This window comes from Chiroxiphia lanceolata, chromosome 3 (assembly GCF_009829145.1).
Source record: "Chiroxiphia lanceolata isolate bChiLan1 chromosome 3, bChiLan1.pri, whole genome shotgun sequence".
NCBI lineage: Eukaryota > Metazoa > Chordata > Aves > Passeriformes > Pipridae > Chiroxiphia > Chiroxiphia lanceolata.
In genome coordinates, this window is record NC_045639.1 from 54,366,187 (window position 1) to 54,379,718 (window position 13,532).

General features: G+C 38.1%; 1 protein-coding gene across 4 annotated transcripts in view; it reads left to right on the top strand.

Moving 5' to 3' along the window:
- ZDHHC14 (zinc finger DHHC-type palmitoyltransferase 14) overlaps positions 1-13,532 on the top strand; it is a 100,415-nt gene that overhangs the window by 50,250 nt on the left and 36,633 nt on the right. For 2 of the 4 annotated variants that reach the window (XM_032681956.1, XM_032681953.1), the window contains exon 2: positions 5,527-5,699. In XM_032681956.1, coding sequence (XP_032537847.1) covers positions 5,527-5,699 — 173 coding nt within the window. The remainder of the gene's footprint in view (positions 1-5,526; positions 5,700-13,532) is intronic. The other 2 variants (XM_032681957.1, XM_032681954.1) reach the window with 1 other exon arrangement.

A 13,532-nucleotide genomic window follows, 5' to 3' on the forward strand; every position in this document is an offset into this window, starting at 1 on the left:
TTTCTCTCTTGCTTTGTGCCTGTCTCAATGCTCCTTTCCAAGTGCATGTTTGGTTTGTTAAAGAGACAGAAGTCAACAAAATGGTGTTGTTTTCATATGTTTTAGTAAACTAACTTTGCTCACAAAAGAACCTGATGAAACTTTATGTTGGCATAAGGGCAGAAGTTTGGGACTGAGAGGCTCGGAGCAATGGTGCAGTAGAGTTGAAAGGAAGGGTAAACTGAGAGGAGCCATAAGTGAGAGTGGAAGGAGAAACAACAAACCCTTTGGGCTAGCTTAAAGAAAGCAGCACAGTCTCATTCAGATGTTAACTTGTAACATGTGGAACTGAACTCGGGGTTTGCAGTGCCAGCTTTCTCTCTTTTGTTGGACATCACCTGCATACCGATAGCTACTGGTATATTAAATAGGCAGTACTTGGAGAAATGGAAATTAAGTTGATGATGTAGGGAAATGAACAGTTATTTTATTTCCCTATGTTACTTGGTTCAGCTATATTTATAGTATGTTTTTCCTAGAGTACTTATATTTGGTATCTGCTATGAAGAGTTTTATGTTGATGAAAAGCTTGACATAGAGTATCCTCATAACAGTTGCTAGCCAAGCTTGTAGGGGTCTTTTTTTTTTTTAATTAGTGTAATTAAATGTGATCTCTGCATGAAATTTGTACTTTTATTGTTTTCTATGTGCCAACTGTGCAAATACTAAATGAAATCTCTAGTGTAACTAAAGGCTTAACCTCTCTCCAAATCTCCATTGTCCCTACTGGGCAAATTTGTCATTTACTGAATCTCCCCATCAGTGAATATCTGTCAGAGAACTGTTCAGGAAAGCCTTCATCTTTCCAGGAAAGGCCTTAAGGAGACTTCTTTTCTTTCCTCCCCTTTTCTAATGACAGTGCTTGCAAGTTGTAGGACTCTCACTGTGTGTGCTCCTCAGTACCGTTACTATGTGTACTCTTCCGCTGGTGTCGGTAGCCACAAGGAGCATGGTTACACAGTTAAGAGGGCTGCTGGTAAGAATTGCTTTTGTATCCTTTGTTCACAGGGGTGATACTTGATAATGTTGCCAGCATGTTTTTATTTTTATCTAGCTATGACAGAATAGTCGTCCAGCAGATTTTATTTCCCTCCTACACTCATGCAAACTTTCACATGGTGCTTCAAGAAAGCAGCTGAGAAGCCAAGCAAAAAGCAGGACTGAAGGTATAAAACTCCTCTATTAATTAATTCAAACCTTTAAGTTGTGTTATAGCTTACTATGTGCAGAACAAATATTTTTCTCTGGAGAAGCTATTTTCACAGTCACAGTTTCTAGTGGGATCTGTGGTCAAGTAGTATTTCCTAAAAATTTTCTGGGGTGGACCTAATCAGTACTTGCTGTCATTACAGATACTGATTAAGAACAATTGTTCTATTCTAAGATGTAAACTGAGGAAATCTGTTCGCATCTAGTAGTTACCAAGTGTCAGTTTGAAAAGGTTGGTCACTGTTTGCTCTACAGTAGGACAGAAATTTTTCTGGACATCTCTGCTTTTTTGTCATAAGTGGTGCTGGCAATGGACAGGTCTCTGCTCAGGGAGTCCCTCTGCCTGCAAATTCTGAAATTTGCTGTCAGGAAATACCCACTAATGTTTACTTTGAAAACTCACTGAAAATACCATCAAAAAAAAGATATTTCTTGTAATATCTGAGGAAAGCTGATGCCTGAAGGGATACATTCTCATTTAAAGCAAATTAATTAAGGAATTTGAGCAAATATTAAGGATAATCTTTTTCCATGTACTTGACATTTCTGAAAGTAGTAACACTAAAACAAATTGTTTAATATTGACTTAATGTAGCAGTACAAGTACATTTGTTATATAAGCATGTAAATATAAATTATATAAATATGCAAGTGTATTTCTACAGATACATTCGCAATTTTGAGCTAAGATTCACATTTTTAATTTGGAGTCATGTTTCATCATCATCATGGCTGGGCTTCGCAAACAAAGATTTGGGAAGGGCACTACCCACGTTTGTTACAAGCACACTGGTGGCTAAAAAGGCCAATATGAGATAGGAACGTCTGGTTGCAAAAGGCACAGCAGAAAGGCTCCTTAGGAGATATATTCTGCAAGGCACGATTCTTTCTGTGTTGTCTTTTCTCCTCAAGAGTGATCCTGTGTGCTTTCTCAAAAGTATCAGCAGCCTTATAGATAGTGTGTCTCCAGACCTCCCGATTGGAGGCCAGAGTAGACCAGTTATGTAGATCAATATGGTCAAGGTGCAGATGTTGTTTCAGGAAGTCCTTGTATCTTCTCTTCGGGGCTCCTCTCTTGCGGCAACTGGTGGCAAGTTCACCATAAAGCAAGATCTTAGGGAGGCGATGGTCCTTCATCCTAGAGACGTGCCCTGCCCAGCGCAGCTGTGTTCTCAGCAATATGGCCTCAATACTTGTGACTGCTGCTTGTTCTAGAACAGATGTATTGGTCACATAATCTGACCAGTGGATGTTTAGGATTGTGCAGAGGCAGCGTTGATGGAAGTGTTCTAGGAGACGCAGGTGGTGGCGATAGATGACCCATGATTCGGAACCATATAAGAGCATAGACAGCACAGTGGCTCTGTAAACACTGATCTTGGTACTTTTCTTCAAGTGTTTATTTCACCAAACTCTTTTATGAAGCTTTCTGAAGGCACCGTATGCCTTTGCTAACCTGTTGTCTATCTCCCCGTCAATCTTACCGTCTGAGGAGATGAGGCTACCTAGTCATGTTTAGTGGATTTTTAATAACCCAGGAGAATTACAATTTTTTCACCCCCCTTTTTTATACAGAGATAAAGAAAAAGAGTCTAACAGTATCTGCTGGTTTCTGTTGGTGATTTTTGTGCTTTGTTTTGTTTGGTTTTTTTTTATTTAGCTGCCAGCTACTTGAAAAATTAATTGGACCTTTTTAAAGGATAGACATCAGTGAGATCCCTGCAGGCCCATGTAATCAGACTGTATTAAATGGTCCTACCTAGGCTTACTGTCTGAATCTCTGTAAGGACTGTTTACTGAGCTTGAAATAATTTCTGAATTGGTGGAACATTACTTACTTTTCTACATTATTGCTGAATTAATTCCAAGTCAAAGTTGGTAAAATACAAGTTGTTAAACCCTGAAAACACGTTTAGGTAAAGCAGATTACCTTACACTTGCTTATCATGAAAAGTATACGCAGCTTTGAGAGTGGGTTTTTTTTCACTGCTGATGGACTTGGTTCAGCAAGGCAGAGACAGATGTTTTCATGTTTTTTTACTATATCGAAGACATCATTTTCAGCAATGCAAGGCTTTCTCAGTATTTCAGCACAGGAATTTGTTCTTTCTACCAATTTCCTGTGAAATTACTGTTAAAAGAAAACATGTCAGTGTCATGATGGTCCCTCAGTTTCCGTTCTTTGAGTATCAATGAGAATTTGTGTATGTAGATGCCATTGCTGTTTTTGTTAACACCTGTCAAAATTGTATTGCACCTATTGTGCTACCCTGGGATTATCTCATGTTACCTTTCACGCACATACATCTCTTATTTGGTCAACAGACTTCATCACAGTTGCAATTTCTTTGGTATGTATAATGAATAATGCAATGGAAGAATAATAGCACTGTGCTATATTTAGTGTTCATTAATGTACGTGTTCCTTCTAATCCTTTTAAAAATATGTTCTTGCAGCCTATTTGTACTCTTGTCTGAGTATATTACAGTAGTTTTGATTTCAGTAATACTTTGCGGCAAGAAATAAATTGAGTACTAGGACATTTATACACTATGAAAGCTTCTCTTTGGTTGTTCGTTCTGACTGACTTCTGTAACGTGAAAGGAGGGAGGCTTATAGCTTCTACGGCTTATGTCTTGCTACTGCTTCCCTTAGTTAGCACTGATTTTTATAAATCTGGATCTTTGAGATTTTCCTCAAAGTGTACATTTGAAGTACATCTCCCAGTATTTAAATAGTCCATTTGTTATAGGAAACTGTAGGATCTCTTGTCCCTCACCTTTATTCTATACCCAGTTGTCTTTTAATATTTCATAACTTGTTACACTTGTAATATTGCATTCATGTAGGAAGGAAGATGATTTCCACTCGTACTGGTGTAATGCACAGTGTAATGTTTGTGGACTCACTGCATCCATGAAACCCACTATGTTTGAACCATCCAAATACATTTAAAACGATTATGCAGACAGATAAACATTTTGTACTTGGTAGCTGGTATGAAGAGTGTTTCCATTCTCTCCCCATCCCGGCAGAAGTGATGGATAGTGAAACTGACATTGTCATCACTTGCTCAGAGTTAACATTGCACTGAGGCTGACTGACTTGCAGTGCAAAAGCTTACGCATCTGACTCATCATTTGAGGCAGTCAGCAGAAGCAGGGAAAATGACGTTAATTAAACTTGATTGATACCTGGAAGTTTTAGATGAAGCCCTAAGGCCTAGAACTTGTTGATTTTTAGCTTATGTGGGGTTTAGGCTTATTTTATGACTTCTCATGCAGATATAAGAAATACATGAAGCCATCTTGGTATTCTGCCCACTCAATATGAGAGCTATGACGAGAATCTTCAGCCTGTGTGTTTTCTAATATGGTCCTGCATTGCTTACTGTGTGACTGAGATTAGCAAGACTGGTATACTGTTTAATGTCTAAGTGCTCATATCCCTTCTTTTTGCACAGCTGTAGAGAGATACTTATGCTTGTCTAGTGTTTAGATTCCATGTTTCCATCCATTTTGATTTAATCGCATGTAAAGCTCAGAGGAAAATTTGCTAAAACTGTAATCCAATCTAGACCCCTGCACGTATATTGTAAATCTGGTAACCACAGGGCCGTTTTTGTCGTGCTGAAGGGCTGTTGATGTTGCCATAGGCATGCGCTCCCCACTCCAATTATTTGGTCCTGGGTGTGTTGCACTGTCATTTGCACTCTTCTTACTTTGTAAATGAGTAAAAAAGTTTACCAAGTTACAAGAAAGGGATTAAGAAAGAGAATCAGTAGTGGTGTTATAATATTGATATATACCAAGGCTATTAAAGGAATATGTCGCAAGTTCTTGAGCACCATCTTACTGGTGGATATTAAATTCATTGTATAGACTTAATTGCATTTTCCAGTGTGGCTTATTTTATCATGTTATATGCAGGTTATTTCCCCTTCCCTCCCTCTGCCCAATTTACTTTTATGTAACTAGGCATTAGATGAAGAAATATATAAGCTTATTATCCTGTACTAAAAATATTTTCTTATGTAAATGAGTATTGCATAATAGCGAGACCATTATTATGCTATTTTGACCTTTATTGAACAAATCATTGAGAAATTTTAGAAGTGTCATAAACACATAAACAGAAATTTCAGCTTCAGTAAACATTCCAAGGCAAGTAATTTATCCGTAGGAGTGAGTTCTTCATATGCATTTATAGAAGTAAATAGTTTTTGAGAGCAAGTTGCCCTATGTGTTGTTGATTGTTTAATCTTTTTCTCTTTCCAGTTGTCCGTATTTGTCAGAGAAGATTACGCCTGCTATACCTGCAATTGGTGGGATTCTTTTCTTTTTCGTGATGGGGACCCTGCTGCGTACTAGTTTCAGTGATCCTGGTGTCCTCCCCCGCGCAACACCAGATGAAGCAGCAGATCTAGAGAGACAAATAGGTAACACTGAAGGTCTGTTGTCTCTTCGCTTTCCTCCCAAGGGTGCATGTACTGTGTGAAGGCAGTGTGCTGCTCTGATCATGAGAGGAGTTACTCCTATCTTGCCACAGTGATTGTTCCGGAATTGTCACGTCTAATAACATTGCAGTGATTCCTGTGAAAAGATCAGTTCTTCACCAAAAAAGTAAACACGATCCTGGCCTTGGACTGCGATAGTTATTACTGTAAATACTTTTCAGCAAATCTGGTAAAAGTCTCTCTGTGCTGCACAAGAGAATACTTTTTAAATTGTTTTTGGCAAAAAACCTGATATTTCAAAGGTTCTACAATTGTGCATCTTTTAAAGTAGCATATCCTCAGAGTTTTAACTGAATTTAATTGTTATTATTTATATTGTGAAACTGTATTAATATACAGTAAAAATGTTACTGTTTTTTATTTGTGTAAAGCCAGCATAATTAAAGTAGAGAGCTAGATTTTAATTAGCCTCACTTATCAAGAGAATTGTTAAAGAAATTCTAAAAGTGAGATTCCTACAGCTACAAACATGCTGAATAGCTAAAATGTGCTACCTGGATAAGAAACCAGGATGAGTTTGCAGAGTTGCTTCATAAGCAGTGGATTTGTGTGCTTATTTTTTAGTAAGCTAGTAAAGCTTACCAAAGGCTACTGTATCTGCTTTGATATGACAGCCAACGGAAATCCGATTTTTCTGAAGCAGTTTCAGAGGAATGCTCACTCATTTAATTGAAATGACAAGTAACAGGTTTATGCAAGCATAGGAGAAATACCTGAGGCATCCTTGACATTTAATGCTATAATACAGTCTTGAGCTTTTTACAATAGAAGTATTTAAATGTTTGCTATCCATCTGAATTTCAGAAGTGGTTGAATCACCTTGCTTAAGCATCTGAAAATCTCAGGAAAAAAGATAAACAGCTTAGGCCAGAAAATTTCACCAAGATTTTTTTTAATGCATATGGAAAAATATAATGAAGCGTTTATTTAGCACCTTTTCCTAATCGGTGTTATGGTCTACTTTCATTGATCTCTTTCAAGGAATTCTTTACCTAGAATAAGGTACTGGCTTTAGTCCAAAATACAGGCATAAGTTTCAGTTTAAGGAATTGCTCATTTACCCTGAGTGCAAAGAAACGTTGATCTATGTCAGGAAAAAAATTATTTCAAATAAGCAGTTAATAATAATTTTTTGTTAGCATCTGTCAGAGTTTCAGCTAAATAAAAAACTAACAATACAAATTGGAAACTAGAAAAAAATTCTGTATCAAAAAGTTGATTAGGAGAGTCAAAATATTTCCATGTGTGACTATTTCAGAACTTCTGTTTACAAGTCATAATTTATTTAAATGATATTGCATACTTGCTTCACAGATTCAGGCTGCTGAGCTGATCAAAGCAACTGTCTTTTCTTCAGCAGTAGCAAAGGCAGTAGTCTTCCAAAAAAAGGCCAGTGGAGTATCAAAGCAAGGAATTACATTGCCAGCAAATGTGGAATTCCCAAGCATGAGGGCTTATGGCAAGTCTAATAGAGGAACAAGCTAGGTAGCTATAAGAAATCCTTCTGCCCTAAACCTGTTACTCTGGATTCAACAATAGAAATGGAAAGAAGGATTTTTGTACTCTTAAAATATATTTTTTTTTAATGTGCCCTTAAAAGATGTATCCTAGTGGAGTGGTGTCTGGGCAGCAGGAAAAGCTGAATGGCTCCCACAGTTGAAAGGAAAACTAGATGCTCCAAAGCTATCATTCTGGTTAAATTGCCTTGTAACTTGCTGTACTTTTGAACTTCCAGTGCCTTCTAAAGATGTGGTGTGAGGTTAACAGTAATATATTTCTAGGCGAGAAATTCTTCAGATAACTCACCTAAAAAATAATGCCTCTACCAAATTGGTTTTTTTCTAAAATCTGTGTATGTTGCATATGCTATCTGTGGCTTTTACTTAAGTCATTCTTAGATACTTGAGTCTTACACTCCCCTACCTGTCTCTTTGGAAAGCAATCTCTCAAAAATTATTACAAATGCAGTGAGAAGCAGTTGTGTCCTGAGAAGAGGAAGTCTGATTTAAGAATGTTATTTAGAAGTTTTTTTTAAAACTTTTTAAACTAAGGCATAGAATAGAATGAGCTGATTAAGGAGAACAGTTCTCAAGATAAGGCCCTCTAAAGAACCTGCCGGTACTTCATTCTTTCAGGTGACTTTTTGGAAAACAGGGTCATCATACTGACAATGAGAAATGTTTCCACCTAGGCTGTCACCGTTGTTTGGGTGAAGATGGGGGACTAACAGAGCTGTGATGCTGCTGTTTCCACCCTCAGGGTCCAAGAATGCAAAGCAGTTGTTCTTGCAAATTTGCAGTGTTCATAGAAAAACAGAAAGTGAAAGAAACGGAAAAAGTTGTCCAAAAAGCAAAAGGGACTTCTGTTATTGAAAAATATTACATTAAATGCACATCATCAAGCTATCCTCATCCAGAGGAAGGTTGGAAAGTATACTAAGAGACCATTCTGACTGTATTTGATTGCACTCAAAAAGATACTTGTATCATAAGTGGAAATAGTTTCTAAAGGTGAGTAAAAAGACATATTGCATATTGGGAAAGTGTGGGAAAGGCAAAAGTAGAGTGAAGTCAGTTACAGCCATCAAGGAACAGTAGAAGGAGACAGTACAGATTCTGTTAGAGGTTAGAGGAAGAAAGAGAAGCTGAAGGTGTGCTGTGTTGTTGGGAAATGAGAAATAGCAGAGGACAATCTGAAGGATCAACACTGCTTTGATCTCAGAAGATAACTTGTAGCTTCTTGACTGCTGATAGGAAGTACAGGTCAGGAGAGGGAAAGTAGTTAAAAGTCTGTCAATCTACTATACTGTATCTTTACTGGTTTATCTAATGTTCTACTTTAGTAGAAATCTGTCAGTTTTCTCTCTAGAAACTATTCTCTTGTTAGAGAGACATGGAGTCAACTGCTAAATGATCAAATTATAAGAATTGGGCCTGGCAAAGAGTGGGGTTTATGGCCATTTAAGTCTCAAAAAGAGCAACAAAGTATTTCAAAGCAAATCAAGTGTAGCCAAATTGATGTTCTTCATTGAAAGAAGTAGCGTTTTCTTGGTGAAAAAGAACTTTTAGTGGAAAAGAAGCAGATGTCCTTAATTTTTCACTCTGAGCTCTTGATGCTGTGCTGCGTGGTATTCTTTCTATATAAATTTTGGAAATAAAGTCTAGATTAAATTGCCACAAAGTCAGTGATCATCTTTTTGAAAAGACACTCTAGTAGCAAATGGTAGGTGATCAAGTAGGATATTTCAGAGACTGATTGTGGGCTCAAGAAGAATATGCTTAACTCTGAAGCTAATGCTGACATGGGGACATTTGCAGCTACTGGGTTTGATTTTTTTAAATATATTTTAAATAGTCTCAGCAAATTTAGGGAATAAACACAAAATGCATGACTACAAATGGAAATCAAATATTAACAAAAAAGGGTCTAATTGGTGAATGGGCACTTGAGGATTATCCACAAGCAGGTTGATATCCACAAGCACTGTGATATGACAAAAAGGGGAAATCCTTTTTGGGATGCGTTAGAAGAAGAGTCATTGCATGAACCAGAAGTGACATTCTGTGATACCTAGTGGTGATGAGGGGCCAGTTCACTGTGTGGCTTTTGACACCCTGTGTGGAAACTCGAGAGGAAGGCAGGAAAACAGAAGTCTAGAAAACAGGACCTGTAAGAATATTTAATACATACATGTGTTTGACCTAAGAGAGAAGAGGAGCAAAAATCTTAAAATACTCTAGTTTGGTTGCTTTTTTTTTTTGTTTTCCATATAACAGCAAAAGCAACTAGATTCATGAGGCTTATATAATGCAAAATCACTGAAGGTAATGTAGGGTTATTTGCTATAAAAGTGCTATAATTTCACTGAAATGCAGCATGGCCTTTTTTTTTTCTTTTCTAAATGGAACATTAAAATTATTGATGTAGTATTTTTATTTTGGTTATAACTTTCATTGAAATTGGAAAGTCATTTTTTCCAGGGGAACCCCACTGGTAATTGCATTGTTTTCATGGCACTTCTGCAATAACACAAAATATACTGAGGGGGGCTGTTTTTTCTATGGAAACATAAATACTAGGAGCAGCCATATTTTGTAGCCTCTTTGCAATTATGATATGTATCTCATGTAGTTACATTAGTGTGAAATCACCTGAAGTGGAAAAGTTCTAAATACGAAGGCCTAAAAGGATAACCAAATCCAGGAGAATGGGTTTTGCAGATGGGAAAGTGTCTGTCCCGTTGACATACACAAGTTTAACAATTATTCCTCAAAATTGATCTTATTTGCATTGAATAGGTGATAGAATACAATCATAGAATCACAGAATCAACTGGGTTGGAAAAGACCTGAGATCAAGTCCAACCCTTGATCCAACACCACTGTGGTTACTAGACTAGACCATGGCACTAAGTGTCACATCCAGTCTCATCTTAAAAACCTCCAGGGACGGTGAATCCACCACATCTCTGGGCAGCCCATTCGAATGCCTGATTACTCTCTCTGTAAAATATTTCTTCCTAATATCCAACCTAAACCTCCTCAGCAGAGCTTAAGACCATGCCTTCTTGTCCTACTGCTGGTTACCTGGGAGAAGAGACCGACGCCCACCTGGCTACAACCTCCTTTCAGGTAGTTGTAGAGAGTGATGAGGTCTCCCCTGAGCCTCCTCTTCTCCAGGCCGAACAGCCCCAGCTCCCTCAGCCTCTCCTCATAGGACTTGTGCTTGAGTCCCTTCACCAGCCTTGTTGCTCTTCTCTGAACCTGCTCCAGCACCTCAATATCCTTCCTGAACTGAGGGGCCCAGAACTGGACACAGTACTCCAGGTGTGGCCTCACCAGTGCTGAGTACAGGGGAAGAATCACTTCCCTGGTCCTGGTGATGCAGATAAATGAAAATATGATCATAGTAATTTATCCTTCCAGCCTTAAACTCTTTGGATTTTTCTTCAGGCTAACTGTCTTAATCTGTGTGTATCTTACTCATTTATTGTGTGCAACCAGCTCAGGCCAGATCACAGTTTCTTCTTGCTTGCTTTTGCATTTTTCAAAAGCCCTGAACTCTGTATAAGCTACACCAGCGCACCATCTCTGGAAGTCATTTATGTCTTGGCTCTGTAATTTACATTGATGCTTAAGACCACATTTGAGACTCCTTCACAATTCCTTACCTTTCATTTGTTTTAAAATGCAGAATTTGATTTCATTATAGCCTTATAAAATTAAATCTGTACCACAGCATAGGCAATTCATAGAACTGACAATATTCTGAACAAATACATACTGTTTGTGGGTATAACATGTTTTGCTTTCTCTTCAAAGGTGGGATACGAACTTGATAGGCTTATAGTCATAGCTGATATTGCACTCTTTAAGCAACATTCTTAAAATAAATGTAGTGAAATTACTTTGTGCGTCAGGTAAGTCTTAGAAAGTTCTTCCTCTCTAGACTCTTCTTTTCCTCAGCAAATCACTAAAGACGAGCTGATCTGATCCACTTAGATGCAGAGGGGGGAACCAGGTTCTAAAACATTACCATAAGCGAGATTAAGGCACAGGCGAGGCCAGATGCTGGATCCCAAAATGATAATTCAACTTTATTTTGTAACACAAAAGAGCCAAAAGAAATAGAAAAGTAGAAAAAGCTAAGGGTAACTGCTAAAAGCACAGGACAGGAGTTACCACCACCATGAAGTGCTGCTGGCTTTCAGGTTGGTAGATCTCACTCTGGCTTCTTCCCTGGTCACCTTGTAGCCTTCGAGGAGTGAACCAGCAGGCTGGGTCACAGAGTGGCAACACCTCCCATAGCACTCCTCTAGCAGGCCCCCAGCACGGCTTTAAATACCCTCGCCGTGGTAGCCCCTGGGTGCCCATTGGCCAGTTCACCACTATCCAAGCAAAGTTCACCTGGTACCAAGATGGGCCCTGAGTGTCCATTGACTGGTTGTCCAGTATCCAAGCAAGATCTGCCTGGTGTACCTTCTTTGGGAGAATAAGTCCTTGCCGTGTTCTTGACTGTAACAACTTATCTTTTTTGCTGTCCACCTGCCTCCAGCGGCTTGCTTAGGTACCTCCTAGAGCTTTTGCAAGCAGCTCAGCTCCTGCAGCAGCCTAGCTGTGTTATCAAGCCTTTTTAGCTCCATGCTCAAGGCAATGGTAAAGGAGACTCCATCTTTTAATCAGTCATTACACGAACATACCTTTCCAATAAAGTTTTAGACTTCAAGAAGATCATGCAGTTCTACTTTTAAGAAAATAATATATGATTTCAGAAAAACTTAAGGCAGCAAGTCTTAAGTCTTAAAGTCAAGACCAATATACGGTCGATATCTCTTACTGGCTGTCAGATGAAGAGCTATCTTAAGAATGCAGTTAGCAGCTGGTGGTTTCAGTCTAAGCCAGGTTCCCAGTATTGTTTGTCTCTGAGATTACTGTCTGGAAACAAGAACATTTGATTAAAGTTCTCTCTCCCCACCCCACCCCGAAATAAATTAGTCGATCCTCTTGTAGCCCACTGTTGTTAAGCATGTAGCTTAGATTTAAGCGGTTCAACACAGTGGAAGATATTTCTTAGAGGTCTGCATTTTTGTAGGGGTTTGTTTTCTTTGATGTTTTTTCTGTTATTCTTCAGATGTTATAGGTTATACATAAAGATTTTTTCATACATTGTCATTTTCTTGTCAGGAAACATTACAATTATTTCAAGTTGCTGACTTCTTTTAATAATATTGTTTGAAGATTGAAATTGTGTCCTGTTAAAGTTGTCAGCAAACCTTGCATAATATGATTGTGAAGCTTGTATAGAGACAATGTGGGGAGACCACCTAGAGGTTGTTTGTCTTAGGATCTTAAGAATATTGACCAAAAAATCTAACCCTTGCTTGAGCAGGAGAATCCCAGTGATATGTATAAAAACTTGCAGTGTCTGTGTTTCATCTAAACAGCACCTCTCATTTCTTTTCAGCATAATAAATTGAGAAATCTAAGTGGAGTTTGTTGTCACATTAGAAGGTTGCTAGGCTGTGCTGTAACTCAATTAAATACTTATTTTCTTGGAGCAGTTTGGGTCTCTTGGTCCTGCAAAGACATGGATTATATGTTTGGGACTTTTGTAGTAGGGTAATAAAAATACTGGAGCCCCATCTAGTGCATGAACAGTTAACCCTAGTAGAGAAGTTATAAAACATGTCAGAACAGAGAGGATAGAAGGCAATTCCATTAGTGGGCAAATTTTAACCTTCTTGTAAAATAACTTGTATTACTACATCAATAATGGATTGGATGAGAAAAATGTAGTAGTGGTCAAACACAGGTCGTTGGGGGAAGATGATTCCATAAAGGTTAATTTTATTGTGCCTCAAAGGGACCACATATATTGAAAGATTTAACTGTGTTAGACCCCAAATACGAGCAGTCAAATTGAAGGCTAATTACAGTCTGAAAATTCACAGTGGGACCAGGACGTGTTTAGCACATTTAGATTAGATAAATCAGATTAAATCCAAACACATTTGACCTTGCTCAGTTGCTTGTTTCCAGGAAAAAGATGCTAGTAAACAGAAAGACTGGGACTTTCAGGTTTGATTATACAATTTAGGATTGCGAGTAAAATTCTGAGTCCATGGAAAGTCAGCAAGACTGTTTTCATTAATTTCATTTGCATCAGCTTTCACCCTTGGATTTTGTTATTAATTTTCCTAAGAGAGCTAGGATTTGCTGTCTCTGTGAACTTCCCTGCAAATGTCTGGGAGGAAATCATCTTAGAAAA